Here is a 12,598-nt window from a genome sequence, read left to right as displayed (position 1 = left end):
CATATACACCTAGGATGGCTTGAGGGTGAGTAAATTATGGGATTATTTTCATTTTTGGGTGAACTAACCCTTTAAGGAAAAATTACAAGACATTAATAGGCATTAGAATATTGTTGAAAGCTCTATTAGGAATGTAAAATCTCACCTTGTCATTACGTCCCACACATCCTCAGTTCCTGGGGGCCTTGGAGCTGGCAGCCTTCATCGAGGGCTACTTCCTGAAGAACATGGTGCTCCTGATCGAGCTGGAGAACTTTAAGCAGCTACTGTATGAGGTTCCTGCAGAGAGCCCCGGTCCAGGACCGTCCTACGACGTCCTCCATGACCTCGAGAGAACCCTGGCCCTGCGGATCCGCTCCATCCATCTCTCCACCTCCAAGGGCTCCATCGTGTGACACTTTCGCCAAACTCACGCCAACTGTTCCTTACAGCGGTTTCATCGAGAGCTCCATTATTGTGTGCCAACCAATTGGAGACATTTTAAACATCACCGCCAACATGACTAGCACCTACCCGACGAGATGTACTGTAGGGAAGACCAAGAGATGCGTTTAAATGAACAGGCTAACATCTCCACAACATTGCAGAAACGTCAGCCTGCTGAACTCATACCATTCCAAGGGCTACGTTATGTTGTGGAAACATTCTAGCAACGTTGTGAGAAGCTAATCACGCCCAACCAACGTTAGTGCCCAGGGAAACCATGGCTTCTGATGTCATCACTGCCTCGGCGATGCATGCGGATTGGGTCTGCTTCATTTTTAGGTGGAACTGTCGCCATGCTATCCGCTGTGGACAGTTTTAGTAACACACACACAGATATATATTACTCTCCAATTGATGTAATATTGTTAGCCTGCCTTCTGAACCCTGAATTTGTGTAACTTTCCCTCCAAGTGACACTAAACGCTAAGCAAGCGATGCATGTTAAGTTCGGTAGGTGATGCTGCCATCAAGTTTCCTAAGCATTTGTTTTCAAGTTGGACAAAAACATCCATTAGGTGTAGAGTTTTAAAACTGAGGTGTTTTATATACTTAATAATACTCACATCCAATTACAACTTTTGGTATTTGTGTCACTGAACAATAATATGCCGGCTGTTTAAATCCTAGCACTTGTGTTTTAAGCTTTGCGGTTTTAAGGAATAGGGATTTGCCAACATAAATTATCCAAGCAATGGTAGACTAAACTTATTTGAGTTGTCCCTTTTAGTTTATTCTTTTCACCAAATGTTCATCATGTCCACCAGTGCGTTAGTTCTGAGCTATTCGTTTCAGCCCACACGTTTTAATGACCCTCCAATGTACCACTGTGCTTAGTACACTTAAAACTGAGCAGTTCATCTTTGCCTTGGGGTCGTGTAACCAACGATCTGTGTTGAATAATCTGCATGGGTCCTTCGCAGTCTGAAACTTTTGTAAAATACATAAAAACAGGAGCTCATTTTCCTTTAGTGGATGCAGAATTATTTGCTAATGCCCTTTGTGCAGGACTCTATGGTCTTTTAAGGTCTTCGTTGCTTGCAAGTCTGTCTAAATCGTGTTATGAAAGATGCCATTGCACTGGTCGCTACCTTCGTGGCCCAATGTACAAATCCCCAGTCCTCACCTGCTGTACTGCTTTTGTTCAATGTGAAAAATGTGAAGCCAGCTCAAAACAAGCTGTTTTTAGTGTGCATGTTCCGGTTTTTCCTGTGTTCGTCCGTAACCCTTCAGGATGTTGGTAAGTTAGGAACTGTACTGGACGTATGGTGTTACCAGCAAAAGATTTTATTGACCAGGCTGAACCCAAAGTAACAGATTTATATTTATGGCATTTCATCCAAAGACTCTGGAAATTACATCAAAATCTCACCAAATACTCATTTATCGAGTAGTGACTATCCGATTAGATACGCATAACGTGCTGGTAGTGCTGTCCAAGAGTCCTGTTTTGTTGTATGATTTTTATTTCATGTACAGTAATGGAACAACTTGGTTATGAACATCCTCATGTAAAATGAAAGGTTGAATTATAACTAAATTTAAAACGAACAATTGAAATACATAGTTTACCGATATGTAGCTGACAATATCATGATGCAAATAATTTAAAACTGTGAAGATTTTATTTTAAAGAAACTTAGTATAGTTACTTTATTTTCTTACAAAGTACATTTATTGTGCAATCCCTGTCTGCTATTTTGTGATAAGAAGTCATGTAACTGTATCGATTTCCTTGCATTTGCAAAATGTCATTGCTTTGGCGAGCTAACACAAAAACAGACAAGGATAAATCATGTTCATGTCATTTTGAAGATTGGGCCTGCTTAGTTGCAATGTCCTCAGCAAACCCCACCATATGTGTTCAGTTAAAAAAAAAAAAAAAGGATTTGTGAAAGCAATACTTGAGACAAATATGTCCATGCAAGGTCCGTGTTCTCATCAGACCTATTACTTGTGCTTAGCATGGATGCTTCTCCATGTAGCCAAATGTAAAGCAGAGGCCAACGTCATGAAGTGTTCGTAAAAGCTGTATACCTCCTCACATAAAAAGAGACTTGCTCTGTGTTTCTTGGCTTCAGCTTTTTTCTGCTTCAAGGCTGTTAAACTTGCTTTAACTCCACTAATGCACACTTTAGACAAAAACCTGCATGCTTTGGCTGGATCAGAGTCTAACAGAATTTGTTTGCTCTTATTATTTCACCTGATTGAAACATTGTACATTGTACAAAAGATATATAGAGAAATATCTATAGAACTTGGTGTAAATATAAGGGACGTGGTTGAGTTTAACAATCGAAAAAACAAGAATGTTACACTTGTGCTACAGTACAGTTGTTCAATGACATGCATTTGTGTACAGTCAATAGAAATGACCACGATTGACCACTGTGTTGGGTCGTCAATAAATTTCTGTGATAAACTGTCGAGTCTTGATTGATTGGCACCTTAAGTGTGTTCAACAGAGCTTGTTTGTTATTTCACTGAGAATGTGGGTGAAAGTTTTGCCCTCAACAAGTAAAGAGGTTTGGTTAGCTAGAGATCATGTTGGAAAGACTAAACTGGTGAGTTTGCAATGTTATATGCCCAAATCAAAACTTTAGCGGAAAACATGAATGTTATTTGGAGTGTTTCCGGATTTGTATTAACTGAAACGGTCTGCATAACAAAACTAGCCCAATGACAATATCAAAACTCAAAATAAGCCAAAATCTCTATATCATAGTGATCACAAAACGCAACATCTAGCACAGTTGTATCCTTGGTAGAATATAAAATATTTCAATACAAACATTAATGTAAAATATAGGCCTAATTAAAGCAATATGTCAAATATAGGGCATATGTGCAATAACTTTCTATATGGCACCACTTAGAATTTTAAATACATAAGTTTATTAGTGTTAACAATCATAACATTTCCTTGTTTCTTTGGGCTAAATGAGTCATTTTATTAAACAAATGTGTTGCTATATTCTAAATCTAGTTGTAGATTGCACTAACATTACTTATGAGCAATGTTGGGAATGGGGGAATCATAACCATTTGGATTTTAACGGCAGAATCCAACCTCTAATTTTATTGAAAGGCAGCAATAATAATTAATATTTAAATTTAAAGAATTAAAGGGTTAGTTATCAAAAATGAAAATTCTGTCATTTATTGCTCAACCTCATGCCGTTCCACACCTGTAAGACCTTCGTTAATCTTCAGAACACAAATTAAGATATTTTAGTTGAAATCCGATGGCTCCGTGAGGCCTCCATAGGGAGCAATGGACACTTCCTCTCTCAAGATCCATAAAAGTACTAAAAACATATTTAAATCAGTTCATGTGAGTACAGTGGTTCAATATTAATATTATAAAGCAACAAGAATATTTTTGGAGCACCAAAATAATGACTTATTTAGTGATGGCCGATTTCAAAACACTGCTTCAGGAAGATTCGGAGCATAATGAATCAGCGTATCGAATCATGATTCAGATCGCGTGTCAAACTGCCAACGGCTGAAATCACGTGACTCTGGCGCTCCGAACAGCAGATTCGACACACTGATTCATCTGTGCTCCGATGCTTCCTGAAGCAGTGTTTTGAAATCGGCCATCACTAAATAAGTCGTTATTTAGGTTTTTTTTGGCGCACCAAAAATATTCTCGTCGCTTTATAATATTAACATTGAGCCACTGTACTCACATGAACCGATTTAAATATGTTTTAGTATCTTTATGGATCTTGAGAGAGGAAGTGTCCATTACTCCCTATGGAGACCTCACGGAGCTATCGGATTTCAACTAAAATATCTTAATTTGTGTTCTTAAGACGGCATAAAGGTAAGTAATAAATGACAGAATTTTCATTTTTGGGTGAACTAACCCTTTAGCAAGCATTAAGTTGACATGCATTTAAACTAATCAATACACCTTTCACCTGATATTTATTTCGAACATGACTGCCCAGGTGAAAAAATACTATAGTAAATACTATAGTGTTTTTGAACCATACTATAGTAAATTGTAGTATACTGTATAGTATTTACAACACTTTGTTAATGAATGCTACAGCATACTGCAGTATTAACTATAGTGAACTGATAAACTGTAATAAATACTGTAGTATACTTTAGTTTTTACTACAGTAATTGTATATAATATACCCTATAGTTGTAGAAAACTTAGTACAGTATTAAGTAAAGTATTTTGTTTATATTTCTATAGTTGTTATATTATCACAGCAACTATAGAATTACCACAACAAATGAATTCAAGTATTTTACTATAGTATGGTTCAAAAACACTATAGTATTTCCTATAGTATTTTTTCACATGGGTGAAATTAAACATGTGAACCAATCATTCATGTTTCTTATCATTTACCTTTGGCTGTATTATAATAATTTCAAAACTTGCATGTTGACGTTGTCGCCGTCTGGTGATCACTAGCATTTAGCTCCTCCCTTTTCAGGAAGAGATTGTAGTTTTGACAGTCAGCTAACTTTCTAGTATTCTTAGCCTGTAAGTGTTATTTCCCGTCTTCGTTACTTGATAGTCTCTGTGTAAACACTGCAGAAGAAAATGTCCTTCATCATCAACGTGAGTATCTATATATTAAATGCATGCTTGCAACGTCGTTGTTCCATATATAGTTTTTTTTTGTTGTTTGTACAGCACGCAACTGTATTTTGAAGCCGTAGCATACTATAATCTCAATAATATAGATGTTTCATTACCATTTCATCGCTTGAAAGAATGCTAATTGTATCCAGTTTGTTGTGCGTCACACACTCATTAAGTTTGTTTTTTAGCCTTTTTCTGCAGCACACGCCCAATACACGTTTGTATATGAACCATATTATTGCTTGTTTAGAAAACGCCGTTTTATTTTCCTTTCTGTAGCTCATCTCTGGTAGCCTTCGATTCGTGTTTGATTTGCTCCAGAGGCTCTTTGGCAAGAAAAGACCTGCCATTACCCTTGAAGACCCAAATGTGAAGTATCCATTGCGCCTTGTGGACAAAGAAGTGAGGATGTTTTAAAATGTGACTGTTTAACTTGTGCGCATAGGTAAGTTTTTCCTCAGCATCAGCTGCTTTAACTCGGTCTCTCTCTTTTATTAAGATTATCAGCCATGACACAAGAAAGTTTCGCTTTGCTTTAAAATCACCCGATCATGTTCTTGGACTTCCTATTGGTGAGTGCAGTAGATAAGCTGTCATTGTGCATTTGAATATTGTTCATGGGCCAACTTTAACATATGCTGAATTATTGCATTTGCAGGGCAACACATCTACCTGTCTGCCAAGATTGATGGCAATATTGTGGTGAGGCCATACACTCCTGTGTCTAGTGATGATGACAAGGGCTTCGTTGATCTCGTTGTGAAGGTATACCATACAATGCATGTTGCTGTACAATACATACAGATTTTCATATTAAAATGCCTTTTAATTGCTTCATTTATTTTAGATATACTACAAAAATGTCCATCCAAAATTTCCAGAGGGTGGGAAGATGTCTCAATATTTGGAGAGCCTTCGTATTGGTGACACAATTGATTTCAGAGGACCAAGTGGGCTGCTGGTTTACAAGGGCAAAGGTTTGTAGTCTTGAAATCCACTAAGAGTCAGAGAAAAGCTGTAAAACCAACTGAAAAATGAACTTTTTTCCACCCCAAACCCAGTTCAGCACAAACCTCGTCCCGCAGCTTATACTAAAGATTTCATTACTCATGTCAATCACAGTGCTACAACAGCGAGGACATCTTGAAAAAGCATGCTGTGCAAGCAATGAAATTATGAGTACTCTGATTATTATAAACATTATAACACCATTTCGAAATGGTTGTGAATTACAGTATCAACATTTCTGCAGGATCATTTGCCATCAAACCTGATAAGAAATCAGACCCTGTGATGAAAACCGCAAAACATGTTGGCATGATCGCTGGCGGTACAGGTAAGCACATTATCATCATGCATTTTATTGTTATATCAGTTTTTGGAGCGCAATACAAAAAAATCCTTTGTTTCCTTTTCTTTAGGCATTACACCTATGCTCCAGATAATCAAAGCAATCATGAAAGATCCAAAGGATGAGACCGTGTGTTACTTACTTTTTGCAAACCAAGTGAGCAAAGTTTTTTTTCTTCTACTTTAAATGTACATTTTTGTTTGTCTGACTTACAGTAAAACCAAAAATGTATTTATTTTTGATATATTTTTACTGGTGGGTGCAGGACACTATAGTTCATTTATGTGAGTGAGGATAGCAAAATAAAGTAAACTGACATTTTATACCCAAAAACTCTTCATACAGTGCACTACCAGTAAAACTGATGCAAATTTGGAACCAAAAATTATTCAGACACTTTGACCTGACCATGTTTTGCTTAAGTGTTATCTGACATAATGAAGATTAATTTTTTATGACAGTTTAACTTGTCATATTTTATCACCATTTTTTTTTTAACTATAGTGAATAAACTATTAATGAATGAAATGTTCAAGGTGTCTGAATACATTTTGGTTTGATTGTATATACATACAGAGCTTAAAGGGGCTCTATGTAAGATTTTTACTTTAATAAAACATAAAAATACCCCAATATGTTTGCAGATATTTAGGAAACATGTTAAGTTCACCTACTTGTTTCTCAGAAAAACAATGCTACAGCCAGATATTATACATATTACAGACATATGTCGGGATGTCTGTCCTTGTTTTGGTCTGTGCGAAACTGTGTGCTGCCAGTTTATCCAATAGTATTTCGACATCACAGGTTGCCAGTTGGCCGAAAAGACCGCGTATTGCAACCATGGAAACCAACAAACAAACTGGGTCAGAGAATCGCAGATTCTACATGACCTAAAAAGCTTCTGCATCCATCTAAAAATCTCTATGAACAATAGCATATTAATACACAGATAAATCAACTCATCAGCTTACAGTGTGTAAGTCTCCTCAGCTTTCATTGTGAATTGCGCTACCTATTGTTGCTGGCAACCCGTGTCTTTGAACGAGGGGGCGGGCCAAACAATATTTTGAATTTGGACTGCAGTACCTATTTTGAACACTGGGTGCCATTATTACATAGAGCCCCTTTAACATTAACTTTCTTGCGTACCAGACACTAGTGGCTAGTGGTTTTCCAAAGTCACTAGCTACTCAGCATTTTCATTGGCCACAATTTTAACATCGATACCACGGGGAAAAACTGCCATATAGATATTTTTAATATCTCATAATTTGGCAACATGTATATTAGGCTGCTGTCACTTTAAAACCTGATGCACGGATCCATTATACTGTTATGGTGCGTTCACACCGGACGCGAATGAAGCGGTAAGCGCGAGTGATTTACATGTTAAGTCAATGCAAAGACGCGAATTGACATCCTGCGGCGCGATTCGCACGAATGACGCGGCGTGAATTGTGCGATTCGCGCAAATGCCGCAAGTTGAAAAATCTGAACTTTGGCGAATTTCCGCACCGCGTTAACCAACCAGGAGCTTGCTCTAGTAGTGATGTGACGTAGCGAGCTGAGGCAGAAATTCGGAACAACAATGGAGGACAAAATCATTGTCGCTGTACATCTTCATACATTTATAGAAACAGAAATAAAAAGGATCGTGTTTGAAAGAAAGTGAGTGAGAAAGTCGGACAATCTGATAATTTGTGAAAAACGGTCTTTACTCAATTTGAGCTATATATATATATATATATATATATATATAAAGACTACAAGCCAACTAAAGATGACCAATTGAGCTTATTCGCTGTAATTTACAATTATTTCCCCACTGACAAGTTGTGTTTATTCAGAGGAAGTGTGCAGAAAGCAGTGGGAGAGTCTGGGACACATAAAGGAGCGGGAGAGCCCCTCTCGTGATGCGAATTCGCGTCTGTTGTGAAGGGACTTTAATGCGCGAATGAAGCGAGTAAACTCAAAATGTTCAAGCGTCCAACTATGCGCGAATAGCGCGATTTATTATTCACACAAGTCGTGTCTGGTGTGAGCGCAGCATTACACATGCGTTTTCTTTCTCAACTGTTTACGTTCACTTAAAACATAACTGACTGAGTTTGGCATTGGCATTTTGACGTTATTTTGTGTGCATTTGACTGTAGCAGGGAAAAGGAACTCAATTTAAAGGGGTGGTTAAGTGGTTTTTTTCCAGGCTTGATTGTGTTCTTGGGACACAGTTTAACATGTCTTAATGCTTAATTTTTTTGAAAACGCTGTATTTTTCATATATTTTACGTTTATTCTACACCTGTTTCCACTGTCATATGAACGAGCCGTTTGACTCCCTCCAAATTACGCAGTGTGCTCAGATTGGTCAGCAGGTTGGTAGCTGGCCCAGTGTATCGCTGAAGCGTCTGGAAAGGACACGCCCCTTACCATCTGTTGCTTCAGTGAAAATGTAAATAATAGCGTCTATATTGCTGTATCAAATTGACCCCGAATCAGACCCAGATGAAGAGGGTCAAGCTGCAATCGCGGCTTTTAAAGAACGTTTATGAATGGTATTTCATTTTTTTAGATATGCTGTCACTGCTGTTTGTTAGCTTTCAATATACGGTTTTATCCTGATTAAAGCTTTACTGTAGCCGAATACATGATTGAGTAGTCACATTTTTTTAAAGTTAGCTTTTAATGTATAGAATGAACAACCGTTTGTGTATGAACATAGAAGTTTGTTGGTGTTTGTAGAATTTAGCTAACTGGCTAGCGAAGCAAAAACAAGTTGCTCTTTGTATATGTCCTTGATGCAACCAAAAATAGCAACAGAACTATACGTTTAAAAGACATGTACAAACAAAAAAATGTACTTACAGTTTGAAGCCAATAAACAGCAGCTTCTGCTTTTAAAGTGGGAACTACTTCTTTCAGTAAAAGCCTTTGTGCAAATCCAGCATTGAACTTGTGTAGATTCTGAAAGCTGTCTTCAGCACCGCATCCAGTATAGAAAATATCACAGATTACAATGGGTTCTATTATCTTTTGACACGTCGCTCGCGTCTGGTGTACACAACTCTTCCGCTTCCACATGCCACCGGTCGTGTTTGTAGTCATTTAAATTTAAAAGACAATATCTCCGTTTGCATTGAACTTTGAGCGTTGTAACTTTGCAGATGTTGTTTATGCTCAAGCAGCAACATTACACACTAACCGTGTATCTGTTCTGTGAAAAATGAGAATTGGAAACGTTTCAGTTTTTAAAAAATCTATATTTTTGGCAGCACTACATTGCACTTAGGTTATTTCAGATGCCTTTTTAAAAGACTACAATCAAACAATGTATGTATTATATGTAAAATTCAACCCGCCGAAGTGGCTAGGAGTTGATTGCGTTACACTCCACTGCTGAAATCCCCCCACATTTGTTGGGTGTTAACGTCAAGCCCTGTATATATATTTAAATGATAGATGTACTAATTATAAACCAAAACTATGTTTAAAGTGTGTACAATTCCTATAGACATAAAGACACACAACCACTCTTTGGTTCAATTTGTTTGTTGTCTTGGCAAGTATTTAAAACTAAGAATTATTCCCACTTACTACTTTTTATATCTTCAAACAGACCGAAAAAGACATTCTCCTACAGGATGAGTTAGAAGAGGTCATGGTCAATCACCCCACACGTTTTAAGCTGTGGTACACCGTCGACAGAGCTCCAGACGGTAAGAACGTCTTGTTTTTGCAGATGCTGTTTAGCCAAAGAACAACTTCAGTTTAGGTCAGTGGTTCTCAACTCCAGTACATGGGACCCACTGCTCTGCACATTTTGCATATCTGACACGCTCAGTTCAGTTCAGTTCATGGAGCTCTCTCCTAACGCATTAAATAAGACTGACATACAAAATGTCCTAAGGGCTGGAGTTGAGAACCACTGGTTTAGGTGGCTAACTCTAGTTCAACCAGACATTAAAGGGTTAGTTCACACAAATCTCACCCTCATGTCGTTCCACACCCTTACGAAGGTCTTCGGAAAACAAATTAAGATGTTTTTGATTTTGAATTTTGAATACTTTATATGTGCCAAAAAAAACTTTATTCAACAATATCTAATGATGGGTGATTTCAAAACACTGCTTCATGAACCTTCACGAATCTTCTGTTTCGAAAACAGAGCCAAAATCACGAGATTTCAGTAAACGATGCTTCGTTACTTCATAAGTGTTTTGAAATTTCAATAGTTCACGTGACTTCGGCAGTTTGATATGCAATCCGAACCACTGATTCAAAACAAAAGATTCGTAAAGCTTTATGACGCAGTGTTTTGAAATGGCCCATCACTAGATATTGTTGAATAAAGTCGCTACTTTGTTTTTTGGCACACAAAAAGTATTCTTGTCACTTTATAGTATTAAGGTTGAACCACTGTACTCACATGAACTGTTTTCAAATATGTCTTTAGAAGCTTTCTGGGCATTGAAAAAGGAAATGATCTTGCTGGTAATGCAGGCCTCACTGAGCCATCAAAAATATCTTAATTTGTGTTCTGAAGATGAACAAAGTGCTTACAGGTTTGGAACGACATGAGGGTGAGTAATAAATAACAATTTTCATTTTTGGGTGAACTAACTCTTTAATAAATCAACCAGAAGGTGACAAGCTGAAATAAATCAACTTCATGTGGTAGGTTGGAAGTACAGCCAAGGCTTCATCAGTGAGGACATGGTGAAGAACCAGCTTCCTCCACCCGGAGATGACACACTCATTCTCATGTGCGGACCTCCTCCCATGATTCAGTTCGCCTGCAACCCCAGCCTGGACAAGGTGGGCCATTCCATTGACAGGCGCTTCATCTTCTAGAAGGATCTCACCTGTGAAACCTGAACGCAAGAGGTTTTGCATTAAAGAAGTGCAGCTTCACTCAACATTATAGCCATGCTACCACCTGCCGAATACCTATATGGCTTTTATCTGGCACTTTATATCAAAATGTACCGACTGTTTTCTTGAGAAACCTCTGTATGCATAAAGTTGTGCCTGCCATTAAGTCATGGAGAAGTTGTGTGTTTTAAGCCTTGATGAAAGCAACATTTATTTTATTTGATTTTATTGTAGCATTATATCATCAGATGCAGGATGATATTGGAATGAAATTATTTAACATGATTTTACACTTGCATTTTTGCTTAATTATGCAACTTCAACCGATATTTTTAACTATTCCACCAAAATTATATTTTTGGATGCGACCTGTTTGCAGTTCATATACATGACCAAAACATATTTGCAATATTTTTGCAATGACCAATAGAAGTGTATATTCTTTATTGTTTTTGTAATGTATATTTCAGGCTGTTTAATATGTTAAAATGCTCTCTGTAATAATCTTCACACAAAAAGTCAACCAAAACCAATGTCTATTTAATGTTTATTCAGCAACAACTAATACAATAAAACAGTTCTGCTAATATTTGTGTTGGTCGATCTAAAATGTCTGTTCATATACTCACTTGTTTTGTTACTGAGTCAATTTGGTGTTTTGAGCGAATCGGCTCAATTATTAGATGACTCGTTCAGTGAGTCGCTTGTTGTTGCCACCTGCTGGCATTATATAACGAAAATGACTGTTAAATCAGCACACTTGTGAAATAATTTTACATTTGTTTATATATATATATATATATATATATAATTTTTTTTTTTTTTTTTTTTTGTGCAGTCTTACCTTATGGTTCCACTTTAGAGAAATAAAGATCATTCACACTGAAATGAATTCTCTGCACGACAAGAATGTTGCATGCTTCTAATCTACAGGTTGGTACACTGATGTGACACACATCAAACTGTTATATTAATCAGTAAAAAAGTCACAATTAGAAAATTTATAAGTTTATTAGTTGTATCAGTCATTAGTTTATAGATTCTAGTTGTCAACAGACATTTTGATACAAACTTTAATAACTAGGCTACATGTCTGAATCTTTTGGATACTCAAAACCAATCGCAGTTCACTATAAATTTAATTTAAAATGTACCATTTCATTTAATTAATTAATTAATTAATTGATACTTATATTTACACACTAATTGTCCACAAGAGGGCAATTGTTCACTTTTTTTTAAGTGACCTTAAAGGGATAGTTCACCCAAAAATGAAA

At 37.0% G+C, this 12,598-nt stretch overlaps 2 protein-coding genes across 4 annotated transcripts in view; both read left to right on the top strand.

Moving 5' to 3' along the window:
- The window catches only part of btbd11a (BTB (POZ) domain containing 11a), a 148,085-nt gene extending 145,016 nt beyond the window's left edge, over positions 1 to 3,069 (top strand). For both annotated transcript variants that reach the window (XM_067390962.1, XM_067390961.1), the window contains exon 17: positions 174 to 3,069. In XM_067390962.1, coding sequence (XP_067247063.1) covers positions 174 to 395 — 222 coding nt within the window. In that variant the 3' untranslated portion in view covers positions 396 to 3,069. The remainder of the gene's footprint in view (positions 1 to 173) is intronic.
- Positions 3,070 to 4,935: 1,866 nt separating this feature from the next.
- cyb5r3 (cytochrome b5 reductase 3) lies at positions 4,936 to 12,060 on the top strand. 2 transcript variants are annotated; one of them, XM_067391765.1, is made up of 9 exons: positions 4,936 to 5,074; positions 5,378 to 5,500; positions 5,598 to 5,670; positions 5,757 to 5,863; positions 5,946 to 6,075; positions 6,351 to 6,434; positions 6,520 to 6,605; positions 10,066 to 10,165; positions 11,128 to 12,060. In XM_067391765.1, the coding sequence occupies exons 1-9, from the start codon at positions 5,057 to 5,059 to the stop codon at positions 11,298 to 11,300; spliced, it is 894 nt and encodes a 297-aa protein (XP_067247866.1). In that variant the 5' UTR covers positions 4,936 to 5,056; the 3' UTR covers positions 11,301 to 12,060. The 2 variants fall into 2 exon arrangements, with proteins under 2 accessions (XP_067247866.1, XP_067247867.1); XM_067391766.1 differs by lacking the exon at positions 11,128 to 12,060 and adding an exon at positions 10,903 to 11,115.
- Positions 12,061 to 12,598: the final 538 nt, after the last annotated feature.

Source organism: Chanodichthys erythropterus, chromosome 8 (genome assembly GCF_024489055.1).
Source record: "Chanodichthys erythropterus isolate Z2021 chromosome 8, ASM2448905v1, whole genome shotgun sequence".
Classification (NCBI taxonomy): domain Eukaryota; kingdom Metazoa; phylum Chordata; class Actinopteri; order Cypriniformes; family Xenocyprididae; genus Chanodichthys; species Chanodichthys erythropterus.
Note: the sequence above shows the minus strand (reverse complement) of the source record. Positions and strands in the feature narration are given on the sequence as shown.